Genomic DNA, 26,485 nt, shown 5'->3' on the forward strand with positions numbered 1-26,485 from the left:
TTTTTTTTGTTTTTTTTTTAAAAAAAATTCAAATTTATCAAAATTCAAACAAAATAAAAATAAAAAAAACCAAAACGAAAAAAAAGATTTTAAAAAAAATATACCGAGGAGGTGGCGCCTGGCCAGGACGCCACCACCGTGGCTGGGGCGCCTGGCCAGGACGCCACTACCATGGTGGCGGCGTCCTGGCCAGGCGCCCCAGCCACGGTGATGGCGTCCTGGCCAGGCGCCCCATCCACGGTGGCGGCGTCCCGGCCAGACGTTCGCCGCCAAAACTTGATTTTTAACCACTTCAGACCTCGTTTTCCGGCTACGACGGCGGCTCTTTGGTGTCCCTCGGCGATCCGGCGCTGTTCCACATTTTGGGTGAGACAAAATTTCGTTTTAGGTTAAAATTAGAACAAGGGCAAAGTTGTCAAAATTTTATAAATTGTGGGCTTTATGTAGAAAAACGCGGGCGATGTTTAACAAGTCCCTTTTTTTACTGGTAATAAAACCTGATTGACTCAGTACGTGGGAAGTTGGTAACTATCACATTGTTATATACGGAGTAAAAAAAAAATACTTCACCCTGGTTTCTCTCACATCAAACACTTAACAGCGCCACTCTCGCTCTTCCTCCAACTGATCATTCATTCTGTGTTTTCCTCTTTTTCTCAGAATGTATGTAATTTTATAATCAATCACCTTCAAAATTATTAAAATTGTAGGATTCTCAATTCTATCTCCTGAAGAAAATCAATGGAAAAATTGAAAGAAACAATCTTTAAAATAGCTAATTCTAATCCAAATACACCCTCTTTATCTCCTTCCCAAATTGCCCTCATTCAACAACTTTTACTTGCTTTCCCTGTTCTTCACACTCCTACTCACCCCACATATGCTTCTGTAAGTTCTTTTTATTTATTTTATATATTTTCTTATGTTTTTTCTGGTTTTTTTTTTTTTGTAACTTGGATTTTCTGTAATTTTTTTTTTTTAAAAAAAAATTAATTGTTTTTTCTGGGTTTTTTGTAACCTGGATTTTCTGAATTTTTATTCATTTTATACTTTGAACATTTTCATGGTAAATTATTTAGGATTTAATGGTTTTAGAAGAAATAAATTACTTCCATTCACTAATAATTGCAGTTCTCTTTTGAAAGTTTAAGTTTAAAATTTTTTACCGTTGATTTTCATGAATACATAATAAAATAAGGTTAAAAAAAAAGTCATTTGATACTTTATTGGCTTCATCTCCATGAAAAGTTTCAAAATATTAAAATTTATTAATTTTATTATTCTACAATTGAAGATGTTCATGGTCAAATGAATGTTTAAATGACCGTAAAAAAAGAAGGGAAATTTCCTGTTTCTCAAGAAACGAAATTTGTTGTTTTTGATGCGGACATTTTTGCGAATAAATCAACAATTTTTTCATTATAATGGGCTATATTATTAAATAAAGTTGAATGAAATTGTTGTTTTATTTATGAAAATGCAATGTAACTCGCTAGGAGAAAATGGGGCATCCCCAGATAATAATTGATGAGATGTTGTTAACAAGGTAATGCTAATAATCTATTTAAAGGTCGATATGAATGATATTTAAATGACTCATTTAAATGATATTTAAAGATCGATATGAAAGTAATAGAAGTATAGATAACACAAAAGACAAATAAATGCCACTCCCTCTGAAAAACGATTCATTTGGCCTAGTTTTACTCCCAAAAAGAATAACCTATTTGTTTTTCCCAACATCTATTCATTTCCCTTTCTTTTAAAAATACTAGCTTGACAATCTTGTGTATTTTAATTATATTGGTTGTTGTAAAACAATACTTTAATTTTATTGGCTAATAAAGCATCACATGGATTAGTGCATTATTACATTATGTTTATTAGGCATAGGATAAAGATAAAAACTTACATCTAGAACTTTCTCTCTCTAGATATTAATTGCAAATTATTACTGACTTGTGTTTTCCCATACCTTTGTACTTGCAAATTAAGTTTCTTAATACCCGCAAAATCAACCCAAATGAGTCGTTCTTTTGGGGACGGAGGAAGTAGTAAATAAATAAAATTTTCTTCGCAATAAAGGGTGACATGTGGCAGGATGTTGCGTTTTAATAATAAACCAGTGTGCGGCCCGGGCGTTGCACCGGGTTACCACTTTGATTAAATTGTTATTTTATAAAATATATTATTTTTTTTGACAATAATGAAATACTACCTCCGGTCCAAATTACTCGCAACTTTGGAATATTTTATATCTCACAAATAATACCCTAAAGTTGCGAGTGATTTGGATCGGAGGTAGTATATTATCATCGATTATGTATATTATGCATAAATGTTAAAAATAATGGTATTAATTGATAAAGAGTATAGAGAGATAATTTTTAACACTCTATTGTTTGTAAAATGTTGATTTTATTCATTTTTTTTTTCAAACTGCTTATCTCGTATTTCCTTTTTAATTGATGCATGCGATTTATAGTTATATTTATATGCACAGATGACATCAATTGTTATTGGATAAGATCATAAGATGGTAAATAAGTAGATCTTGTTTTCTTGAGGTCCTGTGTGGCACATAAACGACTTTAGGAACGCTTTTTAATATATAAAATAAGTATAGATAAATAAATAAATAAAGTAATCCCTCCCCCCCTTTAATTAGATTCCTAGTTCTCTCAATTATGTGAGGAATAAATGTTAGAAGTAAGAATCTAATAAAGGGACGGAATATAATACTTTTAGATGTTACAACTTATAACAAGGTTTTCATATTGTTTTTATGTAGATGATACAAAATGCAATTAAGGGGTTGAATGAGAAAGAGGGATCAAATGAGGAGTCAATTTCGAAATATATTAAGGCAAATTATGATGGTTTACCATGGGCACATAGTGCATATTTAAGCCATCATTTGAATAAACTTTGTAAGAATGGTGAAATTGTGTGTTATACTTCTTCTACTAGTAAGTGTTACACTACACCAGCAGCGGCCTTATTCAAAGATCATAATTCGAGGAGACAACTGATTAATCAAAATTTGCCTAGGGAAAGAAATGAGTTTGTGATAAAGGGTGAGGAGGGAAATGCAGGTGGAGAAGAAGTTGTTGAAGTGAGTAATAATCTGATTGGACTTGAAGAGGATGGTGTGTTGTTTGGGAGGAATAGGGTGAATCCTAGGAGGCGGAGTTCATTTGTTGTTGAAGAAGATGATGAAGTTGCAGGAGCTGCAGCTGTTGTAGGACAGCAGAATATGGGAAATATCAGCAGTAGTCTGACAATGATGGATATGCATGATGATACTGCTACCAGTGCTGCTGAACTGATGCTTGAGCCTGATGAGTGTGTGCAGAAGTCATCCTTGACCTTATTTACTTCTGCAGTATCAAATGTTCGTGGTGATGCTGCTGAGCTTGCTGTAAGAGAGTTGGGTTGTAAGGAAAGCGAACTTGTGATAGTTCCTTATGAGGGTGATGCTCTCATGTCACCAGAAAGAATGAATCCTATGATTGTCTGTGGTTTGGCACAGGAAGCATCACCGAAAGAAAAGAAGCATCAGCCAAAAAGGAAATCGAAAGCTAGCCAAGATAAAACAGAAGCCTCTTTGGAATCAAATCCATCTCTCCCAGCTTTCTCTAAACAGCATCCCCTGAAAAGAAAATTGAAAGCTAGCCAACAAAAAATAAAAGTCTATATGGAATCAATGCCAGCTCACCCAGCTTTACTTGTGGGTCGAAATCTGCTTGACCATGACCCAGAACGTGAGCTTTTGTCTCACAGAGGTCTTGAGACCAAGGTACAGTTCTGAAGTTTGGAATTAGCTAAAATCTTATTTGATTAGTCCTTTACTTTATATATTAGTGTCATTTCTCTTGTATTAGTTGTATTAGATTGATTAAAATTTAAAATTAACTTAAGTTGGTGGTTATGGCTGTAATTCTGTAAATACTTGATAAATCAACGACTTCAAGGCCTGGAAAAGGAAGAAATAGTAGATTCATCAGTTTTATTAGGACAAAAAAAAATAAAAAAAACTTCAATCAAGAAATGCCAGTAATAAGTAATATGGTTGTGTTTTGTGTTTGTGCATTTCATACATTCACCTGCATGACTGGATTTGATCTAGATTCTCGGCTCACAAGTCACAATACTGACTCATAGTTTGGTTTCCAATTGCTTACCTTTTTTACTTCTTTTTTTTTTTTTTTTTTTTTTTTTTGGGAAAATACCTTTGTTATATATAATTTTTATCCCGGTGTTGATAATGTAGGCAAGTGGGATGGAGAGTGAAACGGGGCCACCATGGATGATGCCTATGTTGAAGGGGCAGTACTTCGTCACTTGCTCACTGCATGCATATTCAAAGAGGAGTGAATGCAACATGTTCTGTTTAGATTGCATGGGAGATGCCTTTTGTCTCAATTGTTTGTACTTCCACAATCAGGATCATCGTATCATTCAGGTACCTAAATCATTAATACTCGTATCATATCCTTTACTGTTAATTGATAATCTGGTGTCGACTAACATGCTTAACTTCTAATCTGATTCCCTCGTCTTAAATGATCAGAATATTTCTATTTTAGATCACTCTAAATGGCTAGTAATGGTGATAAGGTGGGTAATGCAGGTAAGAAGATCATCATACCACAACGTGGTGAGAGTGAATGAGATACAAAGCCACCTAGACATATCAGGCATTCAAACATACGTTATTAACAGTGCAAAGATTGTGTTCCTCAATGCCCGCCCTCAGACAGCTGCAGGCAAGGGTTTCCACACCTGTGAAATTTGTTGCCGCAGCCTACTTGATTCCTCCAGATTTTGTTCTCTTGGTTGCAAGGTATGTGCAAAATTCGGCGTGTTTCCTAGCTTCTTAAGTATAACTCTAAACTCTTAAAGCTTTAAATACCCACTTGATTAGGTAAGCATTATCATGCTAACCTAGTTTTTATATTATTTTATTTATTTTTTTGTTGGCTATGTTATAAATATCTTTTAGAACATGGACTTTTAATAATTGAATATTAAAATTTGCCTTAGGGGGATTCTCGTTTCGTAATTGTCAAAGTAATACATAGAACTTGGCTCATATCATTGCCAAAAGAAGGGTTGTACAGATGGTAAATGAGGTGAGAGCTTGAATGAGGGTTATAAAATCTTTATGGGATGGTCATGTTCAGGTTGACAATAATTCTGAGATGGGTCATGAGTGACACTGGGTGTTATAAACATGATTTACTTTTCAAAACATATAAGGGTGACTTACGTAATTAATTTAGAGATTATAAGTGATTTCTAATGAGAAATGGCTCTGCATTTTTTATGTTTCATGCTAGAATTTCTCTCATGTAAAACATTTTGTTGAGGTCTAGCTCATTTGAGAGGACTTTAGTTGATAATAAAATTAGGTGTTGATTAACAACTTCTGAAAGTTTATTGCACACTATGGGTTTTGGCATGCTGTAAGTGTGCGGTGCTCATTTGTAGATGCTCAAAAAGTTGTCTTTGGAATGAATTCAAGCATGCAGGAATGTTATATACAATCTACATCCAAACACATTATGATAGTCTAGTAAAGGAAAGAATCGGTATGTATGTTAAGAAATATTGAAGGATCGAATGTCAAGTCTGATATACAGACCATATACAAAGCGGAGAACATGTTTTGCCACATCCCAAATAAAAAAAAAAATATAAACAGATGTATATTTATACGTCTGAATGTTTCCTTTTCCTTTTCTAATTTGTGATGCTTATTTTCTAGCATTTTGCAACACTGATGGATTCTGAAAAGTTCAAGGAAAGTGAAGAAGCCTGTACATCATCATCTATGCTCTTAGATGTTCCCATTGAACAGTTGGAGAAACAGAAGAATTTGGACCCTTTGCACCCAAATGGCCTTGAAGAGCTTATGCTAGTGGAAGATGACGAAGATTTGCCTCTTCGAACAGTGTTAAAGAAGTGCGGCAAGCGAAAAAAGGATGCAGTGCAAAAACCAACAGAAAAGTCTCCTTTACTGACAGAGATATCTTCTGAACCAGAAACTAATATGATTTTCGAAGAAGAGGCCTCCATGCTTCGCCAATTTGACAAGATCAAAAGACATGAAGAGCATGAAGTGCCAAATCTGACAGCAAATACTCCTTTAGGGAAAGATGCTTCATCTGAACCAGTTACCAATCTGACTGTAGAAGAGACAACCTCCATGCTTTGCCAATTTAATATCAAAAGTCAGGAGGAAACTGATAGGCAAACAGTTCATCTAGAGGTTGAGCCATCAGGAATACTTGCAGCTGGACATACGACATCAGACAATCTACAAAGTGAGCAAAAGAAACACCAAGACCAGCCAATCAGCAAGTCACCTTTATCAGACCAATCCTTGCAGAATCCCGAGCATGGAATAGAAGGTCAAGGACAAAATGAAAATAATGTCCAACTTCAGGATCTAGAATCACCTGTGGCCACATTTGAAGAAGAAAATATCCCCACAATCTTTGATAACTGTGAGCAGGACATGAATCAGTTGATGAGGGAGTTCCAAGGAAGACCACAAAAACAATTAGAAATTAGCAAGGAAGATAAAATAACCTCATCAAATGAGCATCTTCAGCAGCAGGAAAAACCTTCCGTAGAACTGGAGCAGCAAAAGGAGCAGCAGAAAAGAGATGTCCGAGGGAGGCCTAAGAAAGAAAAAGGAGACAACGGAGTGGTTGATTCATTTAATTTACAACCTCAGCAGCAAAGCAAACGGATGAAGAAAGGTGGCCAAGGAAGGCCAAGGAAACAATTGGAGTCAACTAAAGAAGATGCAATAGCTGTGTCGAACTCACTTCTTTGGCAACAAGAAGGGTTCTCTGAGATAGCAACTGATCAGCGTTCTCAGCTGCAAATCAACCAGAAGAAGAAAGGCCAGGGAAGGCCACGAAAGCAAACAGAACCAACCAAGGAAGACAAACTGGATTCTTTAAACTTGTTTCTCAACTCACAAGAAGGGTCATGTGAATTCAAGATTCCGAATTCTTTGCAGAAAAATAAACTTATAGAAACGGATGGCTCAGGAAGATCACTTCAGATAGAAGGAACCAATGAAGATGCAGCAGGTTCTTCAAATTTGCATATCCATAAACAAGAAGGGTTGTCTGAAATAGCAACTAATCAGCAATCTCAACAACAAACTAAACAACTGAAAAATGGTGGCCGAGGAAGGCCAAGGAAACAAATAGAAACAACCAAGGAAGTTGGTGCAGATTCATCAAATTTGCCTCTTCAGCAAAAGGCCGGGTCCTCTGCACCAGAACAACACCAGATTTCTCTGCTGCAAGTTGGAATGCGCAAAAAGAATGGTCGTGGAAGGCCACGAAAACAAAAAGAAGGAACCAATAACGATCCGGCAGCTTCAATAAATTTGCATCTTCAAGAAAACAGCCAGCTTAATAAGGATGGCCAAGGAAGACCAATGGTACAAGATTTAGCAGATTCATTAAATCTGCCTCATAAGCTGGAGGAAGAGCTATCAGATAAAGAAAAGGAAGTGGGTGATTGTCTCGATGCCAAAACTGAGAAACTACTAAGTGAATTTCATGAGACAGCTGAAACAGGACAAGCATTGTCACCCATAGATGTTAACTTGGAGGACGAAGGTCAGCTTCTTGATGCAAGTGCACTGACTAACCCCTCAGATAATCAGCCTGATCATCGGTCAGAAGATCAACACTACCTGGACAATAAGGAGAGACAAGGAAATTTTGATGGCCTAGCACAGCCTCCTAAAGAAAAGCCATCAAAGATTACAGCAATACAGGTTCCCCTGTCCTCGAAAGATCAGCTGCGCTCCAGGGTAAAGCGCCAATGTCAAGATAGCAGTTGAAGTAGACTTGGTAAAATTCTTTCTTAAGCATCTTTAGTAGAATAAATTAGCATAGCTGTTTATTAGGAGTTAAGTCTATCATTTATTTCTTTTTTGGTGCTTAACTTTACTGCATTGAGAACAAGAGTAATTTATAAGTTTTGTTCGTGGAAGCCAGGAGAGATATAATGTAATTTTCTTGCTGAACAATACAAATACACAATAAATTATTGTGCAACCATCCTTTCGTTTCACCAAAACATGTAACTAGCAAGTTAATTAGAATGTGCACCTACTAGAGTTAAACAAGAGTCATGACCATTTAGCTGGAAATAATACTATGGTAGCTGCATCTCTTATCTCATAACACAAATAAATCATACTGCAAGTTATACTAAATACAGTGTATGTGCAGTATTTATTTTACCCATATTAGAGAAACCAGATTGCTTCGATATGGAATTCTAGTTTCAAATTTAGGAATGTTTTGCTAAGATTAACCACTACATAAAAAGCCGTAAAATCACACTATAAACCAGCTTAGGCCGTGCCTTTTACTGTTGCACACTCTTGCAGTCTTGCTAAATGCTTTGAATTTAGATAAGCTAGTTCAATTAACAAAAGTAAAATTGCATGAACAATGCTTACAAAAATTGAACAGCATAAAACTACCAAATGAAAAGAGGGAGGGATCATCTATTTAGCTCTCTTAAACCTCCCCAATTAATTAGTTAGTAAGGAAAAATTACATGTTTATGTACAAACAAAAATCCACTGGTTCAGTTTTGGCAATCGATCATTCTTCGATAACCAAGCTTCCATTGAGGCGGCCATAACCTGTTGAGAGTCGAGACTTCATTCCAGAGTTAGGACTGCATCTTAATTATTTGGCTTGCATCCACATGTGCAATGATCTAGGTCTTCATTCAGTTTCTAAAACCAAAACAAATGCTTGAGTTTAGACCATGGAAAAACTGGCTATTCAAGAAAGTATAACTGAACTAAGAAGTGTTTCGGAAAAGACAGTTGTCCCTTGTTCAACATATATATATATATATATATATATATATATATATATATATATATATATATATATATATGCGTGTGATCTAGAGAGTTTACCTCAATCTGGCCTTGAAGTCCTTTGATGTGCTGCACTGCTAAGTCTAGCATGTCTGAATAGCTTGTTTGCTGCAAACAGACAGCACAGAACAAATGGAAAAATCGTTATAGCAGATATCCCAACCCAAATTATTACTTTTTACATATTATTTTAGTTTGTCCCAGTACAATATACCGCGTACTCACGTAGTCATGTATTTGTTAGTTTAAATTCCAAGTAGCAATTCTAATTCCCATGTATTTTACCCTTGATCACCGCAAAAACTAAGAAATTCTTCGTATTTTGTCCAAGCCAAAGTGAAACATGGGGTTGATACCCTTCAATGAGTTTGAGATTGGTATGGTAGAGATGTAAAAATTATAGTAGTAGAGCTAATAATGTAGTAGACAATAAATTATTGTATTTTAGCTAAACTCCATAACAAATACTCCACAATTCCACATAAAATGAGTTGTTTTTAGAGTTTTTAAAATAGAAGGAGAGATAGTAATTCAGTCTTTCTAAAGAATGGACTAGTTGAGTAGTTGTTAAGCTTTAAATATATTGTACTTTTGGCAGCTTGGTCACCAATGTCAATGAAGTCAATGAAAAGGGGTAAATATAAGATCATTTTTTTATTATTATAATAGAAAAATAATGAAACGCAAAGGTAATCTAGCTATTCACCCTGTAATTTCTTTACTACATAAAACTAGATTATTTCCTTATCATGAACAATGTATTACTACGGTATCATAAATTAATCACGGTAACCTACCTATTCACCTTGTAATTACTACAGTATCGTAAATTCGTAATTACTTAAATATAGAATAAAACCCTTATAGAATCATACTCTCAATAGAAAAACAAATGATATTTTTTCAAAATCGCAAAATCAAATGAAACGAGTTGAAGCTTGAAATAGAAAATTCACCTTGTCCATATTGGGAACAAGCTCTTGTAACTTCTTTAATTTCCCACTTATCCTAGTTCTTCTTTCCTGCAGCATGAACATTATAACAAGAATGTAAGTAAAGATAAAATCTAACAATTCCATACACGAAATTACGAAAAGCATGAAAGCATACGGAGTATTAAAGAATCAGTCGAATTGAAGGTGATTACATTCTAAGTAATGTAAATTTATAGTTTCTGTTTAGATTGAAGTTTGAGAGTAATGTTTCACCATCATCAACAGTCATAAGATCATCAATTACTAAAATTGTACTTCATAGATGAATTTATTGCCAAATTTATTTCATCTCAACTTTAGTATGCTGAAGTAATTAACATTCAACTAGAAATGAAATGAAGCATATATATTTGTACTGACCCTTTCAGCAATGCTTCTAGGGTGAGTTGCAAATCCACGCTTAGCACGAATTTTACAAGGGACCGAATTCTCAGGTACTCGCATCAGCCTCTCCATTGTTGCCATCTCTAACGCCATTGCTTGCTATAAAAATGGAAATAAAAACAATTGTGAACATATACAAGTCTTATGAGTTATGACAACATTCAATTTTATTTCATCTTCTCTAATGTTTGACAACACATACATACATGTTCGTGCACAACACATATCTAAGAAACTCAACAGACTAATGCATGAATGTAAAGTGTATACATCTTGCTCTAATACTCTTAATAAACCTACTAGAAAAAAGCAGTTACCTGAGAATCAATGGCACCTAAACCATTAAGGATATCATCATTGATAGTCTTTCCTCGTTTGTTTGATGATGTCGAAATAACAAAGTTGTTTTCATTGCTGTCATCCCAAGCAGTCAATGAAAATCCAGAGGGTGACCGAGACTGTGAAGGAACTGATCTCTTACGTTCATGATCATCATGGCCATGGGAGCTCATGCCTTCGAGAACACTCTCATTCACCTCTGAAATTTGAGAGAGAGAATGATGATCTTTTCTTGTGAAGCTCAATTGAGAGCCTAACCTTGATAACATGTGTTGATCATGACCTATTGATGAATTCCCAGCTAGTCCATTGTTGTAGTTCACATCAAATCCTTTTGGAACAGAATATCCTACATAGGTAAATATTTTCAAATTGGCTCTCAACAAAATATATATATAGGACATTTCATCATGGACATACGTATATAACAATTTCATTTAGTTTTTGACCTTTAACATTAGCATTAATGAGACCAAATATGTAAACAAATGTCTTTAGGGGTATAAATGTCCACACGTTATTCATAGTAGTTAAAAAAAGGCAATTAAAATCAATGAGGGCATATAAGAGCAATAATCAAAACAAATATAAATGTTTATGCACTATTTATAAGAGTTTACTTGAACATTTTAAAGATAGAGAATAGAAGTGATATTTATAGCTTGGTGGTAGAGAAGCAAAGAAGACTCCTTTTGGACGTTACTTTGAGTATTTTTTTATTTAAACAAAAAAACTTACTTAAAGAGCTTGAAAGACTTGTGTTAATTTTTATTTTAATTTTTTTTTTTTAATTGTCAGTATAATAATAATACAAGAATAACAATAAATTATTTTGGATTACTTTTTTTTTTTTTTTTTTCTCTACACAATTTAATATATATTTATGTAGTAACTAATTAAAAAAGTAATAACTAATAAGTGTGGTCTTCATTCAATGAGCTCTATCTAGTATATATTCCAATCTCTTCGATGACATTTTTAGTTAACTATACATGAAACAAAGATTGTGGAATGGGGGGGTACATGTGACACATCGACATTTTTACATTTTTAGAAACACTTTTTAATACATAAGTATATGCAAGTATTAACACTATATACACGGCGATGCCTGTTTTCCGCAAATTTGTACTATGATTTTGATATTTCACATGTATAATTGCTTTTACAACTCCAACATCTTGTTTAATGCCTTTCAAAATCTTGTATAATGCCTTTCAAACTTGATTTTGAAGTTTAAAAAGCTTCTCAATTATTTATAATCTAATTTTTTTGAGGTCTTCTTTCATATTTTATGAAAATTCTTGATTGTATAAAGGGTATAATTCTGTACATGTGTAATATTAGTAGTATATTATTTGATTTGATGTTATTAATAACTTAATATGTTGAGTTTCCCTTTAAGGCCTTTTTTATACCTTTGGAAGATTCTAAATTGTGGTTAAATTTAGGAAACTAACATTACTATAAAGGATATGCATTTGGCGTGTTCGGTATTGGCATTTGAGTAGCTTTTAGTGGTTAAACTTATTCAAACCATTATTAAGTAAAAAAATATTAGTGTTAGGCAATGTAATGATGGGAGTTGTGTTTAGTGGTTGGAGTAGCATTTTGAATAGTTAATATTATTAGCTTTTGTGAAAAGCTAGGTAACTAACTGTTGGAGTTTTTCTTCTATATTTTTAGAATTTCACAACTAATAGCTAGTCAACTAATTATCTATTTTCACAGCGAACTGCTACTTAGACTAACAACTATACATGCGGCTAACAACTACCTCGCTCCATAGCTATATCTTGTCCAACATGTCTATTATTATTATTATTTTAAATTTTATGAGCAATTTAGACAGTTCAAAAGTTGGACACCAACTTTTCACACTCCCTCCATATCCTTGGCCTTGGCTTTTATATTGAATATAAAGATAGATAGATATAGATTATTCAACTTAAGGTTACTGTGTGCATGGCACTATATCATATAGTGATAAAGAGATGACACATGTAATAATCTATTCTTTTCAACTTATTTCAGCTAAATGAATAATTTTATGTGGTAATATTTTTATTGAATTTTAGATTATTTTTTATAGATTAAAAATAATTTTTACCAATTTTTTATTATATTTGTTCTTTGAAGTTTTTATTTTAGATCCTATTATATTCACTTTATTTTCACTTATTCTAATTCTCATAAGCTTAAATAAATTAAAATAAGATAAACTAGTTAATTCGAATAAAACTTATTTTTTCATTAAATATTATAAGAATCGAATGAAGAAAATATGGCCTAATTATGAATATTTTACTTATTCTTTCTAATAATCATGATCAAAATCTAAGGACCAAAAAAATTAACTAATACGTATAGTATTAAACTCTCTCCACTTGTCTTTGTATTTTTTCATATATTAAAAGACGTTCATTTCAAAGGAAAAGTGTCACTTTTAGCTTGCTACTTCATTTAACAAAATAAATTATGCTTTGAGCAATCTCGTAACCTCCAAAATACAAAGGTCATACATTTACCATCTCAACCAACTTTGATTAATGTCTTAATTTCACATAATTAACATTATATTTTCCTTTAATATATTAAGTAAATTAGAGGTATATTTTTATTCATATTTCACAAGATTAGAAAATAAATACATATGAAGTATATATATTTTATTTATATTTCACAAGGTATATTATATATATGTATCACTTCAGACAACACCCAAACCACACACTAACTATACAAACAGTTGATTATAATTATCAAATTAAAGAAGTATAAACTAGCAACTCAAGGCATTGCCAGGCCACATACTAGTTTTATCTTTAAAAGCATATTATATTTACATACTTATTAACAGCTACTCCCTCTGTTTTTAAATACTTGCTCCATTTTTCTTTTCCGATCGTTTTAAATAGCTTGCACCATTTCCTTATTTGGAATTTTTTTACAATATTTAATTAATTTCTCTCACCAAGTGGACCCAACAATATTAATTCCATATTCCCTCTCCTTCAATTCTCTCCACTACTTTTGGTTTTTAATTTTAAATTTTTTATTCTTCCACCAACCCACTACCTCCAAATACTATTACTTTTTCCAATTTCTCCTAAAACTCCGCGTATGGAGAAATTAAGCAAGTATTTTAAAATGGAGGGAGTAATATTTTACTCCATTGTTCCCAAAATGAATATTTTACTCCCTCGATCACAAAATTAATATTACCTACTTTTTTTTAGTTGACACATTTTAATCTTTGACACTATTCACAAACTGAGTAGTTTTTAAGATTATCGCTATGTTAAAATATACTTTCATGTGAGATCTTGTTTGAACCATTTCAACCTTAAATTTTATCAATATCGATTTTTTAAAATGTTATAATGTTAAAAGTCAAAGGTATTAATCGTTAAAATTATGCGTTGGCAAATATGATAAAAGTTACATAATTTTATCATAATACACCAGTTTAGAGCTTGTTTGACATTATTATTTTTTTTTTAAAAATAAAAGGCCAAATACACAAGAAAAAAGGTTTTTTCACTTTTTTGTTAGAGCAACTACAATGGTTGGCTAATTCATTTAATACTTTGTCATGTCACATCATCTTCTTAAGCTAAAACAATTCTAGCTATTGGTTGCTCCAATGGTTAAACTAGTTGTAAATTAATTTATTTTTAAAATAATAATAATTTTTATCTAATAAATATTTACCAAGCTAATTTTCTTGGCAAAGCTAATCAACTGGATGTGCAACAATGGTATAGCTAATAACTTGAGATTTTTAAGATTTGCAAGCTAATCCCTTTTCCCAACCATTGGAGTTGCTTTCGGTTTTCAAAATCATCATGATATTAATATGTTTGACTAATTTTTGAATCATTATATGATTTTGAAAAAAAAAAAAACCACAATGCAACAATACCAGACATTTTATTTATCTTTCAATAATTTTTTTTTTTTTGCCATCATTTAATTTTTTGTATGCCATATAAAATACACCTATATCTCCATCCAAAAAAAAAAAACAAACAAACAAACTTTTATCTAAATCTGCATAAACTGGTTGTTATGTTTAAATGTTAGAAAGAAAGGGAAAAAAAGGTATTGACCAATTATTTATGTTATTAAATGTCATTTTGAAAATATTATTCACACTTTCCACAAAAAAATATAGAAAAAATTACGGATAAACAAACCATATGTTATAAGACGCAGAGAATTAAACATCGAGACGATTCAAACTATATCTCATACACATATTTTTAATATACTTTTATATATTAGTTGGTAGAGTATTAATTTGTATGTGAATTAGGATCTATAAAATTTTTATAAAAGTACAATATAATGATGAGTATAATATTTTTTTGTACAATATAATGATGAGTATAAACAAAAGAAATTTTGTCACAATGAAGTTATAACCTAAATTAAATAGATACAGTTGGTTTACCTCTTTCTTTAAAAATGATTTATTGCATCCATCTATGATTCTAATTCAATTACATATTAACTAGATAGAAATAAGCTGATAAATACCATTACACATGTATTAGGATGAATTAAGCCATTATAATAATTAATTTTGAAAGAGATTTTATTGACTTGTATTCAACAATAACATAAACGAACAAGATTCTTTATTAATAATTTTATTTGAAGAAATAAAATGAGAATCGTCTTATGTTTGACTAAGGTTTTGTTCATTTCACCTTAAAAAAAAATATGATATTCAGTAAAAATAATTTTAATTCAGTAAAAATAATTTTGATTTAGTAAAAATCAATAACTTTAAAGAAGAAATACAATAGAGAATCAATAAAAATAATTTCAGTTCAGTGAAAAAATTTGGGATTAATAAAAATCAATAACTTTAAAGAAGAAATACAATAGAGAATCAATAAAAATAACTTCAATTAAGCAAATTAAGTTGAAGTGAATTAAGCCTAATTCAAAATTGAAGAATTTATAAATCTCCCAGGGATTACCATTTCTATATATATATATATATATATATATATATATATATATATATATATATATATATATATATATATATTTCCAAACAATGACCATTTCTATATTTAATCCCTTTTCTATAGGAATTTTAGCAACAAAGCTTCTTTTTGTAATTTAACATATGCCAATTAGCAATTGGGCATAAATTAAATAAGTTGATGTCTTAATGACATCAAATCAAAATGTAGCACCAAATAAACGACTTGAAATCTATTTGTGGAAATTTCCTAAGCTAAAAAATAAAAGTCTAGTGATAGGAAAAAAAAAAAAAAGGAATACTTCCTTAGTCAAGATTTTGAATACATGAGAAAATTCTCGTTCTATAAAGCTAATATATAGTAGCCAAGTAGGTATATATCCATTTAATGACTAGTTAAATGAGTGGTAAAACAGTTATTTTATGTTAGATTTTTATGTAATCAAGTCATCTCGATATAAAAGAATATTTCTCGTAACTTAGTTGTTACATTAGTATTTTTTTGGGAATTATTTTTTTGGGAATTATAAAACAGTAATGATATATTGATATTATTGCTATATGTAGCTCTTATGGTTAAAAATATGTATCATATTTTTTTTTTCTTATTTGATATTAATTTATGAATCTAGGATAAAATCATGCACAAATAATGTAATTAATATAATTTCTTACTTTTGTTTTTAACTCTTTATATGCAGCCTAATGACTAGGCCCTGTTCTATTCACCTTATTTACACTCATCTTATTTCAGGGTTAATAAGTTCAGATAAGATAAGTTCAGGAAACATAAATTCAGATAAGTTGTGATAAGTGTTAATCAGAGCTACTAAATTTAATTTATAACTAAAACAAGTTTTAATAAGGGCTAATAAGTTTAAATAAAATCATATAAGTTCAGATAAGTAAAAATCAGGTGAATAAAACACAATCTACCGTAATTTCCATTATAAAGTACCATAAACATATTGAGTCTACCACAGTTCAATTCCTAGATTAAAGAGTTAAACATTTCATGTTTCTTCACAAATATATTGAGACACGCACAATTGTATAAATTCATGACAAGTAGGGCATGAATGAGAGAGATCTACAATATTGGTACATATTATTATATCATTATTACAAAAATATCCACCAAAAAAAAATAATGTAAAATTGTCATTTAAATGTAAATTTTAAGCAGATAAACTTGGAATTTCCCAAAGCATATCTAATAAGTCAAATAAAATTCCAATTGTCTCTAGTTGCATGGTAAAGCTTTTCAAAAATTTCTCAACCTAGTAATTTCTAATACTTGAGTATTATATATTAAATTTGCACATGACATAAAAACATTAAATTAGTTAAGCAAGTTGTTCATAAAATATCAACCCAAAAAGTTGTAAAAGAAAGATTCAAAACAAAAAGGTGCAAGTTGATCATTATTTTACAAACATAAAACAAAAAAATTAAAAAACAAAAGAAGAGAAAAAAAAAGTACCAATATCAGAAGCAAGATGACTAAGAAACCCCGCCGGAGAGCTACTATGTCGAATCAAATTCGAAGACGACGTCGTCTTGGACGTAGAATCCATCGCATTATTATTATTACTATTACTATTATTATTACTCGACGATGACTTGGTCAAACCGTACGGACCTTGATGGAGCAAGGTGAGCGTATCTCTTGACGAGTTAAGTTTTGTTTGATTGGATTCGAAGAAGTGGTGTTGGTGTATTTGGTGGTTGTGGTGGTGGTGATGGTTACCGACGATGGAGTCGACCGTGTTGGAGAGGAGGCTACTCGGGGCGGAGTCGTAGCGCATGAGATTAGGGTGGTTATTGTTGTTAGATTGGCTGTTGGAGGATGATTGTTGCTGTTGAGAGGAAGAAGAAGAGGAGTACATTGGTGGTGTAGGGATAATTCAGCTTATGAGGGTTAGGAGTTGGGAAAAGAGAGAGAGAAAGAAAGAAAACAATGGGCAAATATGAGAAAGTGGGAGAAAACAAAAAAGCGGTATCGTTTGATTTATTTAAACAGTACGGTTTTAGACTTCAGAGCGCAAGTCAATTTCGTTTATTTTTTGTTTTTAATTAATCAATATTATTAAATTGTATACTCAAATTGGATGTCTTTAGATAGAAATTAATGTGTGTATTTTTTCAACAACTTGTATTAATTTTTTAGTAAATATGTTATGGAGAAGAAGTGTTAAAAATTATTTGGAGCCAAAATAACACTAAGTGATGTGATGACCATGTAAAATTAAATTTGTATAGGTACAATTATCTAGCGTGGTTAAATTTAGGGCCTGTTATTTTCAACTTATTTTCAGTTTAGTTTAGTTCATTTCAACTCTAACCACTTCAATTATAATAGTAATTAGTTCACTCGAGTTCAGCTATAATCAGTTCAGTTTAGCTCAATTCAGTAAATCAAAACAGAAGTGACCTAATGCAACTAGAGAGTCCCGACCGGCCTACCCCAACCGATAAGGTGATATCTGTTTCGGGGTTTTCTGATGTCCTGCGGGAGAGTTACAATTCCGAGACTAGAACCGGACGCCTGTACCTGCAAAACAACGGAGACTCCTGGTGGTGGGAGCTCCGCCTCCAACGGTCAAGTTAGTACTCGATTAAGGAGTAATTAATGCGGAAATTAAAGTGAGTGGGTCTCTCTAGGTGAGAGTGTTTAGTGTGAGTTTTTAGCGTAATCAGCCTGTAACTCTGTGTGTAATCAATGTGTTTTTTCCGTAATCCCCCCTTAATGAGGATTAAGGGAGGTATTTATAACCTTGGGAAACGTGCCAATCCTAGGTTTAGGTTAACCTAGGGCTGATTGGGCTTCCCTCGAAAGTTGGGCCTGGGTGGCCGGTTTCTCCATTAGGCATGGAGTATGCCACGTGTCATGACATAATAGGTCCATGGTGGACGAATAAGCGCGTGCCACGTTGCAAGCCCTGACAGTTCCAACTGGGGGACACTTGGCAGGACCTGATCGGCCCACGTGGCGCATTCTGATTGGTGGGAGCAAAATCCCCTAATCATTTGCCCCTCACAGGTGGCACGTGACTGGTCACGTGTTACCTGTGACAGGTGCCGCACTGTAACATGCGACGGCCTGCTACAGGTGTCAGTCGGCGAAAGGCCGAGAGATTTTCCCGCCCAAATTTTGAATTCTGAAAGTGACCCTTCGCCTTCTCACTTCGCCTATATAAGGGAGAGTTGTCTTGAGTCATTTTCACACTTGAGAACTTTGTGAGAGAACATTCGGACCCCTGAACTTGCTCTGACATTTTGGACCTTTTCTGCCTACCGCCTGTTCTGACAAGCCGACTGCACAGGATTTTCAGCACTTCATCAATCGTCACTCGTTCAGGTAACTGTCGGTTCTCTTACTCTTAATTTTCTTTTTATTTTTTGAAATGGCACCACGGAAGCACACGACACGACCTAGGTTAGTGATCAGCCGGTCACCGGGGACGGCTGAATCTAGGACTAGGAGTGCCGCCTGCCCTTTTCCGGACCCATCTTTGCCCTTTAGACAAAGTCCGACTGTATCTGTGTCTATGAAGAGCAGGATGGCCAGAACAAAAAAGACTGCTAGGATCTCAAATTCAGACGGCTCCTCCCACAGGGTGCCGATTAGTGAAACATCTGACCAGGCGCCAGATGTGGAAGTGAGACAAGGCGGCCTGAAAGCCGGCAATTATGAGGGAGGAGTCATAGTGACCCCTTCCCATTTGACAGTTAACAATTCTGCTTCTTTTCAAAGAGAGGAGGCGGGCCCCTCCGGGAGAGGGGAGGAGTCGTCCTCTTCGGACTCGTCAGAGGACGATTCCGAGTCAAGCTCTTCTGGCCATGCTTCTTTGGACACAGAAGAGAAAAACAGCCGCCTGCAAGAGGCGAGGCTTTCTCACGCAGTTGAGAAGGGGGACAATTGGGCGGAGCCATCCGCCTCTTACCGAGAGCAAAATACCCCCTACTACTGCACGGTACCTCGGGGCCGGATCACAGCCATGCAAGAGAAAGTGGAGAGCTTTATTGCAAACCACACCATGGGCCCCGACTTTCTAGTGTTTGTGCCGGATCCAGAAGACACAGTCGTCTGGCCGGCTGGTACCAGTTATGATAGCGCCTGCTTTGGCTGCTACGAGGCGGCCATCAAGGCAGGGCTGCGCTTCCCATTACATCCGGCTGTTCAGCGGATCTTGGATGGGTATGAGTTGGGGTTATGGCAGTTAGCCCCAAACTCCTGGGTCAACGTACTCGGCTATGTGGCCGGGTGCGAACTGCACGGGGTGGAGCCGAGCTTCGAGGCTTTCGCCCATATGAACTATCTCAGCCGGACCCCTAAGGCAGGCGGTACCGGCTGATATCAATTGACAAGCCACAGGGGCTACCTCATGACGAGAGGTAAAGCAAACAAGTGGAAGTACTGGCGGAGTACCTTCCTCATCATTGAGAGTTCAGACACTGAGCTGAACAAGCGCTTCAATAGGTGGAACAGGAATCCGCCCCTTCTTGCAGGCGGCCGTAGCATGCCGCCTGTTCCCCCCAAGGCTAAGAAAGAGATCCTTGATAAAGGACTCTTTAAAGTAGAGTCGAGGGTCGACTCTACTTCAGGGGTACGAGAGCAAGTACCCCTGCACTGCGTCCCGAGCTTCAAATGGCTCTACGACAAGTACTTTTTGGCCGCCTGTGGCCTCAGCAGTCGGTGCTCAAGAGGTAGTCGGCCTGTCGAATACTCTGTTGTTCCATACATTTCTTGTTATGACTTTTATTAACTTTGCTGTTTGTTTTTGCAGCTGACGCCATGAGCAAGATTACCGCCTCCAAGACTGCGGCGGCCATGTTGCGGGCCTCCATCATGCAACAAGCTTCAACCGACTCCCCCAAGAAGGGGGCACCCTTGGTGAGTTCCGAAACTTTCACCCTCTTTTTGGAGTTGTGTTTATGCATACTGACTTTTTTCTTCGTTTTTAGACGGGTGCTCCAAGAGCTTCATCTTCCCAACAGCCGGACCCCAAGGCCCGGAGGACGGCTGTTGCGAGCTCCCCTGGATCTGCCAGGAAACATGTGGCGGCTGAGAAACAGCCGGCCACTTCTTCTAAAACTCCAACTGGGCCGCCTAGAAGTATGAAGTTGTCCTTGTAAATTTTAGACTTGCTCCCTTTTTTACTAGGTCTAATCCGTTTGTTTATGCTTGATGCAGCCGACCCTTAGGAGCCTGACTTGGTAGAGGTGGCCAAGTCTATGATCAGAGCCGTTCCTCCAGCTGAAAGGGAGGCGGTCAGGGGTGTCGGCACCCTTGACCTAGACGGGATTGCAGGGGTCCTTGCTGAGGTATACTTAGCATATTTTTGAGTATTTGAATTCCAGGACGCCTGTTTTATTTTTGTTTGGAAACTGACGCCTGTTCCTTTGTACTTAGGCCCTGCTCCAAGTGAACGGCCTTCGCAAGCCGCTTGACCGGAAGAACAAAGAGGTAAAGGCTGCAAAAGCTATGGCCGCCTCTGACTGTGATAAGGCAATGTTTCAAATTGCCCAAAATGAAGTTCTGACCATTGATATTCTTTATTATCAGGCGCAGGCTACCGCCGCTGTTCGGGCTCAGTTAGAGGCGGCCCAGAAGAGGAATGGCGAGCTGGAGGCAACCATCACCAATCTCAAGGCCGAGCTGAAACCTCTTCGCCTAAAAATGTACTCATACGAAGCCTTGGAGAAATCCTTGGCCAACGTAAAGGAACGCCTGGTGACCCAGGAGAAGAGTCTTACTCAGGAGCTCTCGGAAAAGGCCGAGCAAGAGAAGAAAGAGCTGGTCCGGGAGATGATGGAAGACTCCGCTCAAATCCAGTGCATGACTTGGGGCCGCCTCTTCCCCAATGCCGACTTTGCCTCTTGGGAAAAAACATATAATCAAGAGATCCTGGCGGCTGCTGAGGAAGAGGCGTTGGAGGAGGAGGAGCCGGTGGTGGCGCTTGTGCCGCTTGGGGGTACTGCATCAAAAAAGGATGCAGCTGAAGCCGAGTCCAGCAAGAAGAGTGCTGACCAGGCGGCAGCTGCTAATATTGAAGATCTGCCCCCTTCTTAAGCTTTATGTATTCTTTCCACGGCCTGCGTGTCGTTTGTTTTGTATTTACCCGGCCAGGGGGCCGGGGCTTTGAATATTTTGTCGGTCTTTAATGACCGGCTTCTTTTTAATGAATTTTTGTTTTGCTTCAAATTTGTCTAAGTATTGAATATTCTAATATCCAATTGTTCACTATACCGACTGTTTTACATAGCCGATAGTTGCAGACAGGTACGGATAGTTAGTCACGCCGCCTATGCCCCTGGACGACTGGTTGTCTGTTTCCAGGATAGACGATCAGTCGGCCATTTATCCAATCAGTATTCGAACTTTTCTAAAGACTGGATCCTTTTTAGGCAGGCGGTCCTGTCATTTGTAAATTTAACCAAGTAGGAAAGTGGTCTGACCAAGTGAACAGGATTGTTACTTAGTTGCCAAGGAACTGAGTAATAGAGATATCAAGCGGTGGGTACCGGTTGTTCCCCTTTATTCGCCAATGTTTGTTGGCTTTTAACTCATAAGTTGTTAACCTAGCAGGAGTAGTGGTTGAGAGCCCCTGTTTGCGAAAAACAGGCGGACGACTCATACCTTTTAGGCTCCATACTAAGTTTGAGGGAGTGACTATGAGTTAACGTTGGAGTTACTCAATCGCCGTCACTCCTGCTTGAGTAGTAAAGGTACCAGGCGGCGGAGGTCGGCTGATCCTTTTGATTCGCCAATGTTTGTTGGCTATTAACTCAAGAGGTTACCTAGTAGGAATAGGGGTTTGAGTGCCGCTGTTTGCCAAAAAACAGGCGGTCTACTCAAAACCTTTTAGGTTCCATACTAAGTTTGAGGGAGTGACTATGAGTTAACGTTGGTGTTACTCAGTCGCCGTCACTCTTGCTTGAGAAGTAGAGGTACCAGGCGGCGGAGGCCGGCTAGACCCCTTGATTCACCAATGTTGGCTATTAACTCAAGAGGTACCCCCTGCATTTATCCCAAGTAATACAGGCGGTCATCTGACTCAGATGTCAACTGCTACCACTGGTTTGGTTAGTGATAGAGTTATCCTTGTCTCAAAAACGACTACGTGATTGCCCTTGGGGACAGTCGTATAGGTGCCGTGTAATTAGTTTATAGAACAATGTTCCACCCAAAAGGGAGCTGCTCTCTGCGACGAATTTCATCTGGAGGGATGCCGCCGGACGCCTGCTATGATGTTGGGACAGGTCGTATTAGTTTTGAAGATTTGATCAGTTGGCTTGGCGCCTGGTCTGATCATTCGGCCTGTGGCCTTGGTAAGTTCTTGGTGAACGTAGGTGCTAAGTAAAAGGAGGGTAGCCGCCTGTTAGGCACAGGGTCGGCCAGGCCCTAATCTTTTTAGCTAAGTATTAGGGGGGTGGCTATGTGTTTGGAACCAGTCGGCCATCTTCTTATGGAGAGTAGCCGACTATATGTCCAGACGACATGCCCCTATTGTGAGTAAAATACTCAATGGAGAGTAGCCGACTGTAAAGGTACAGACGGCATGCCCCTCTGAAGATAGAGTGAAATACTCAATGGAGAGTAGCCGACTGTAAAGGTACAGACGGCATGCCCCTCTGAAGATAGAGTGAAATACTCAATGGAGAGTAGCCGACTGTAAAGGTACAGACGACATGCCCCTCTTAAATAAAAATTAAACATGGAGAGTAGCCGACTGTTTTTCAGCAGGCATGCCCCTCTTAGTACAAAATTGAATAGTAAGTATGCAAACTTTTATTAAGTAGCTCTTGACTATTTACATCATTCAAAAGAAATATTTCTTAAGATTATCTACATTCCAAGTTCGAGGCAACGGTTGTCCGTCTGGTGTTTCCAGACGGTAGGTACCATCCCCGACTTCTTCACAAATTCGGTAGGGTCCTTCCCAGTTGGGAGTTAGTTTGCCAGACTCATTAGCCCTACCAACTGCTTTCATTTTTCTAAGTACAAAGTCCCCTACTTTGAGAGGACGCCTGTGTACTTTTTTGTTGTATAATCTAGTCATTCTCAGGCGGTAAATTTCATGGCGCAAGACAGCATTGCCCCTCCTTTCAGGAAGTGAGTCCAATGCCAGGCGCATGGCTTCCCAGTTTGCCTCTTCGTCATATAGCATTACTCGAAGAGTCGGCTCGTAGTGTTCTATTGGAAGAACAGCTTCCGCACCATAAGTTAGGAGGAATGGAGTTTCTCCAGTCGCCCCTTTTTCAGTCGTCCTAATGGCCCAGAGAACATGTGGTAGTTCATCCGCCCATAGGCTGCCTGCTCGCTCAATCTTTTTCTTGAGACCGTCTGAGATGATTTTATTAAAGGCTTCTACCTGGCCGTTGGCTTGTGGACGGCCGACAGATGCAAAGTAGTGTGCAATTCCTTGGTCACCCAACCAGCTTTTGAGAACAGGCGTCTCAAATTGGGGACCATTATAAAAAACCATAGACATGGGAACCCCGAACCGAGTGATGACATTTTTCCAAATGAATGAAATTACATCCTTCGTCTTGATTCCCTTTACAGCCTCCGCCTCTACCCATTTAGTGAAGTAGTCGACGGCAACAAGTATGTACCTCCTTCCGCCTGTAGCAGGCGTATATGGACCCAGAATGTCCATGCCCCACTTAGCAAACAGTAGTGGGCTATAAATGGTAGTGAGGTCAGTAGCCGGACGGTGAATTAGTTTGCCAAACCTTTGGCACTTGTCACATTTTTTCACCATCTCCATTGCATCTGCTTCTAAGGTAGGCCAAAAGTAGCCCTGCCGCCTTGCCCGTTGAGCAAGCATCCTACCGCCTATATGGGAAGCACAGTAACCAGAGTGAAGATCGTCTAGTATCTCTCGTCCCTTTTCTGGAGTAACACACTTTAAGAAAGGTTGAAGGTACCCCCTTTTGTGAAGTTCTCCCTTTATTATTTCAAAACAGGTTGCTCGTTTTTTCAGTGCTGCCGCCTGTTGATGGTCATCCGGCAGGGTACCATTTGTCAGATATGCCCTGATTGGATCCATCCAGGTTGAGCTTCTGTCTAGGATTCCAATAGGGTCTTCCTCGATGCTTCTCTTCTCCATTACTTCCCAAAAAACAGTTCGAGGAGTATCAGAGGAGGCGGATGATGCTAATTTTGACAGTGCAGCCGCCTGGTTGTTTTCTGATCTCGGCACTTGGATCAGATGGAAATCCTCAAGGGAGCCGACTGCTTGTCGGACCGCCTGTAAATACTTGATCATGGCCGGATGGGTTGCTTCGTATTCGCCATTGTACTGACTCACTATCAATTGTGAATCGGAACAGGCGTCTATTTTTCTTGCCCCTGCCGCCTTGCACATGCGGATCCCGGCTAGTAAAGCTTCATATTCTGCCTCATTGTTTGAGGCCTGAAAACTGAAGCGTAAAGCATACTCGTACATGTCGCCTTCTGGCGACTGACATATGACGCCTGCTCCACAACCATTTGAAGTAGAGCTTCCGTCCACATATACCTTCCACACTTGGTCTGGAACTTGAGAGTCAGGAGGACGAGTCATCTCAACAATAAAGTCAGCAAAGGCTTGCCCCTTCACTGCTTTTCTAGGCTCGAAAGTAACTTCGAGGCTCTGTATTTCTATGGCCCATTTGATCATTCGGCCTGAAGACTCCATGATGGTCAGTGGCCGCTTGATAGGTTGGTTTGTATACACGACGACTGCATGTGCCAAAAAATAGGGCTTCAATTTTTTAACAGCCATGAAGAGTGCAAGACCAAATTTCTCCATTAGGGGATACCTCAACTCGGCATTTTTCAGTACATGACTGACAAAGTAGACCGGGAGCTGACAGCCGTCTCTTTCAGCAAGGAGAACAGCGCTTAACGCATGATCAGAGACGGCCAGGTACATGTAGAGTACTTCTTTGGGCAAAGGGCTGACCAGCCTCGGCAAGGAATGCAAGTGAACTTTCAATTTCTGGAAGGCGGCCTCAGCATCCGGCCCCCATTCAAACCTTGCCTTTTTCTTAATTGCCTGGAAAAAGTATAGGCATTTGTCGCCTGATCGGCTTAGAAATCTTCCCAAGGCCGCCAGATAACCTGTTAACTTCTGAACCTCTCGGATGGTACGAGGCGACTGCATGTCAATGACCGCCTGCACCTTCTCAGGGTTCGCCTCTATTCCTCTCTGATTGATAAGGAATCCGAGAAATTTCCCAGACTCAACTCCAAAGACACATTTCTTGGGATTGAGCATGACATGGTGCCGCCTGAGTGTGGCGAAAGTTTCTCGGAGGTCCGACAGGTGATCTTTCTGAAGTTTAGTTTTGACAATCATATCATCAATGTATGCCTCGATGTTTCTCCCAATCTGATCAAAGAACACAGTGTTTATCATTCGTTGGAAGGTAGCCGAGGCATTCTTAAGACCAAACGGCATGACCGTGTAACAGTATAACCCCTGATCAGTGACGAAGGCCGTCTTCTCCTGATCTTTCTTCCACAAAGGAATTTGATGGAAACCAGAGTAGGCGTCCATAAAGCTCATCAAAGCATGGCCGGCTGTTGAGTCGACCAGATTATCAATTTTAGGCAGAGGGTAACTGTCTTTGGGGCTCGCCTTGTTTAAATCTGTGTAGTCTACACACATTCGCCAGGTGCCATTCGACTTTTTAACAAGCACCACCTTTGCAACCCAGTCTGGGAAGTAACATTGCCGAATGAACCCTGCATCAAGTATTTTTTTAACTTCAGCGGCTGCCGCCTGACTTCTTTCTTCGCCATGGTTCCGTTTCTTCTGCCGTACCGGCTTCTTT

At 37.2% G+C, this 26,485-nt stretch overlaps 2 protein-coding genes across 3 annotated transcripts; one reads left to right on the plus strand and one right to left on the minus strand.

The window, feature by feature from the left end:
- The first annotated feature begins 366 nt into the window (after window positions 1–366).
- On the plus strand, window positions 367–8,219 carry LOC110725935. The gene is made up of 5 exons (XM_021905403.1): window positions 367–888; window positions 2,792–3,799; window positions 4,274–4,465; window positions 4,634–4,846; window positions 5,771–8,219. Exons 1-5 carry the CDS (start codon window positions 742–744, stop codon window positions 7,874–7,876), a joined length of 3,666 nt encoding a protein of 1,221 aa, XP_021761095.1. The 5' UTR covers window positions 367–741; the 3' UTR covers window positions 7,877–8,219.
- Window positions 8,220–8,308: 89 nt separating this feature from the next.
- On the minus strand, window positions 8,309–17,694 carry LOC110725936 (transcription factor bHLH128-like). 2 transcript variants are annotated; one of them, XM_021905404.1, is made up of 6 exons: window positions 17,139–17,694; window positions 10,635–11,005; window positions 10,294–10,416; window positions 9,895–9,960; window positions 8,978–9,046; window positions 8,309–8,788 (listed from the first exon to the last, which is right to left on the minus strand). In XM_021905404.1, exons 1-6 carry the CDS (start codon window positions 17,542–17,544, stop codon window positions 8,735–8,737), a joined length of 1,089 nt encoding a protein of 362 aa, XP_021761096.1. In that variant the 5' UTR covers window positions 17,545–17,694; the 3' UTR covers window positions 8,309–8,734. The 2 variants fall into 2 exon arrangements, with proteins under 2 accessions (XP_021761096.1, XP_021761097.1); XM_021905405.1 differs by having other exon boundaries at window positions 10,635–10,987; window positions 17,139–17,693.
- Window positions 17,695–26,485: the final 8,791 nt, after the last annotated feature.

The sequence above is a fragment of the Chenopodium quinoa genome, unplaced genomic scaffold (assembly GCF_001683475.1).
Source record: "Chenopodium quinoa cultivar QQ74 unplaced genomic scaffold, ASM168347v1, whole genome shotgun sequence".
Lineage (NCBI taxonomy): Eukaryota > Viridiplantae > Streptophyta > Magnoliopsida > Caryophyllales > Amaranthaceae > Chenopodium > Chenopodium quinoa.

Excerpts from the sequence above, each read along its gene's own strand:
- LOC110725935 (XM_021905403.1), top strand. The coding sequence starts at position 742 with ATGGAAAAATTGAAAGAAACAATCTTTAAAATAGCTAATTCTAATCCA. Across the intron at positions 3,800-4,273 it reads ACAGAGGTCTTGAGACCAAG|GCAAGTGGGATGGAGAGTGA; the intron begins GTACAGTTCTGA and ends TTGATAATGTAG. Across the intron at positions 4,847-5,770 it reads TTTGTTCTCTTGGTTGCAAG|CATTTTGCAACACTGATGGA; the intron begins GTATGTGCAAAA and ends CTTATTTTCTAG.
- LOC110725936 (XM_021905404.1), bottom strand. The coding sequence starts at position 17,544 with ATGTACTCCTCTTCTTCTTCCTCTCAACAGCAACAATCATCCTCCAAC. Across the intron at positions 11,006-17,138 it reads TCATCTTGCTTCTGATATTG|GATATTCTGTTCCAAAAGGA; the intron begins GTACTTTTTTTT and ends TTACCTATGTAG. Across the intron at positions 9,961-10,293 it reads CTAGAAGCATTGCTGAAAGG|GAAAGAAGAACTAGGATAAG; the intron begins GTCAGTACAAAT and ends TTCATGCTGCAG.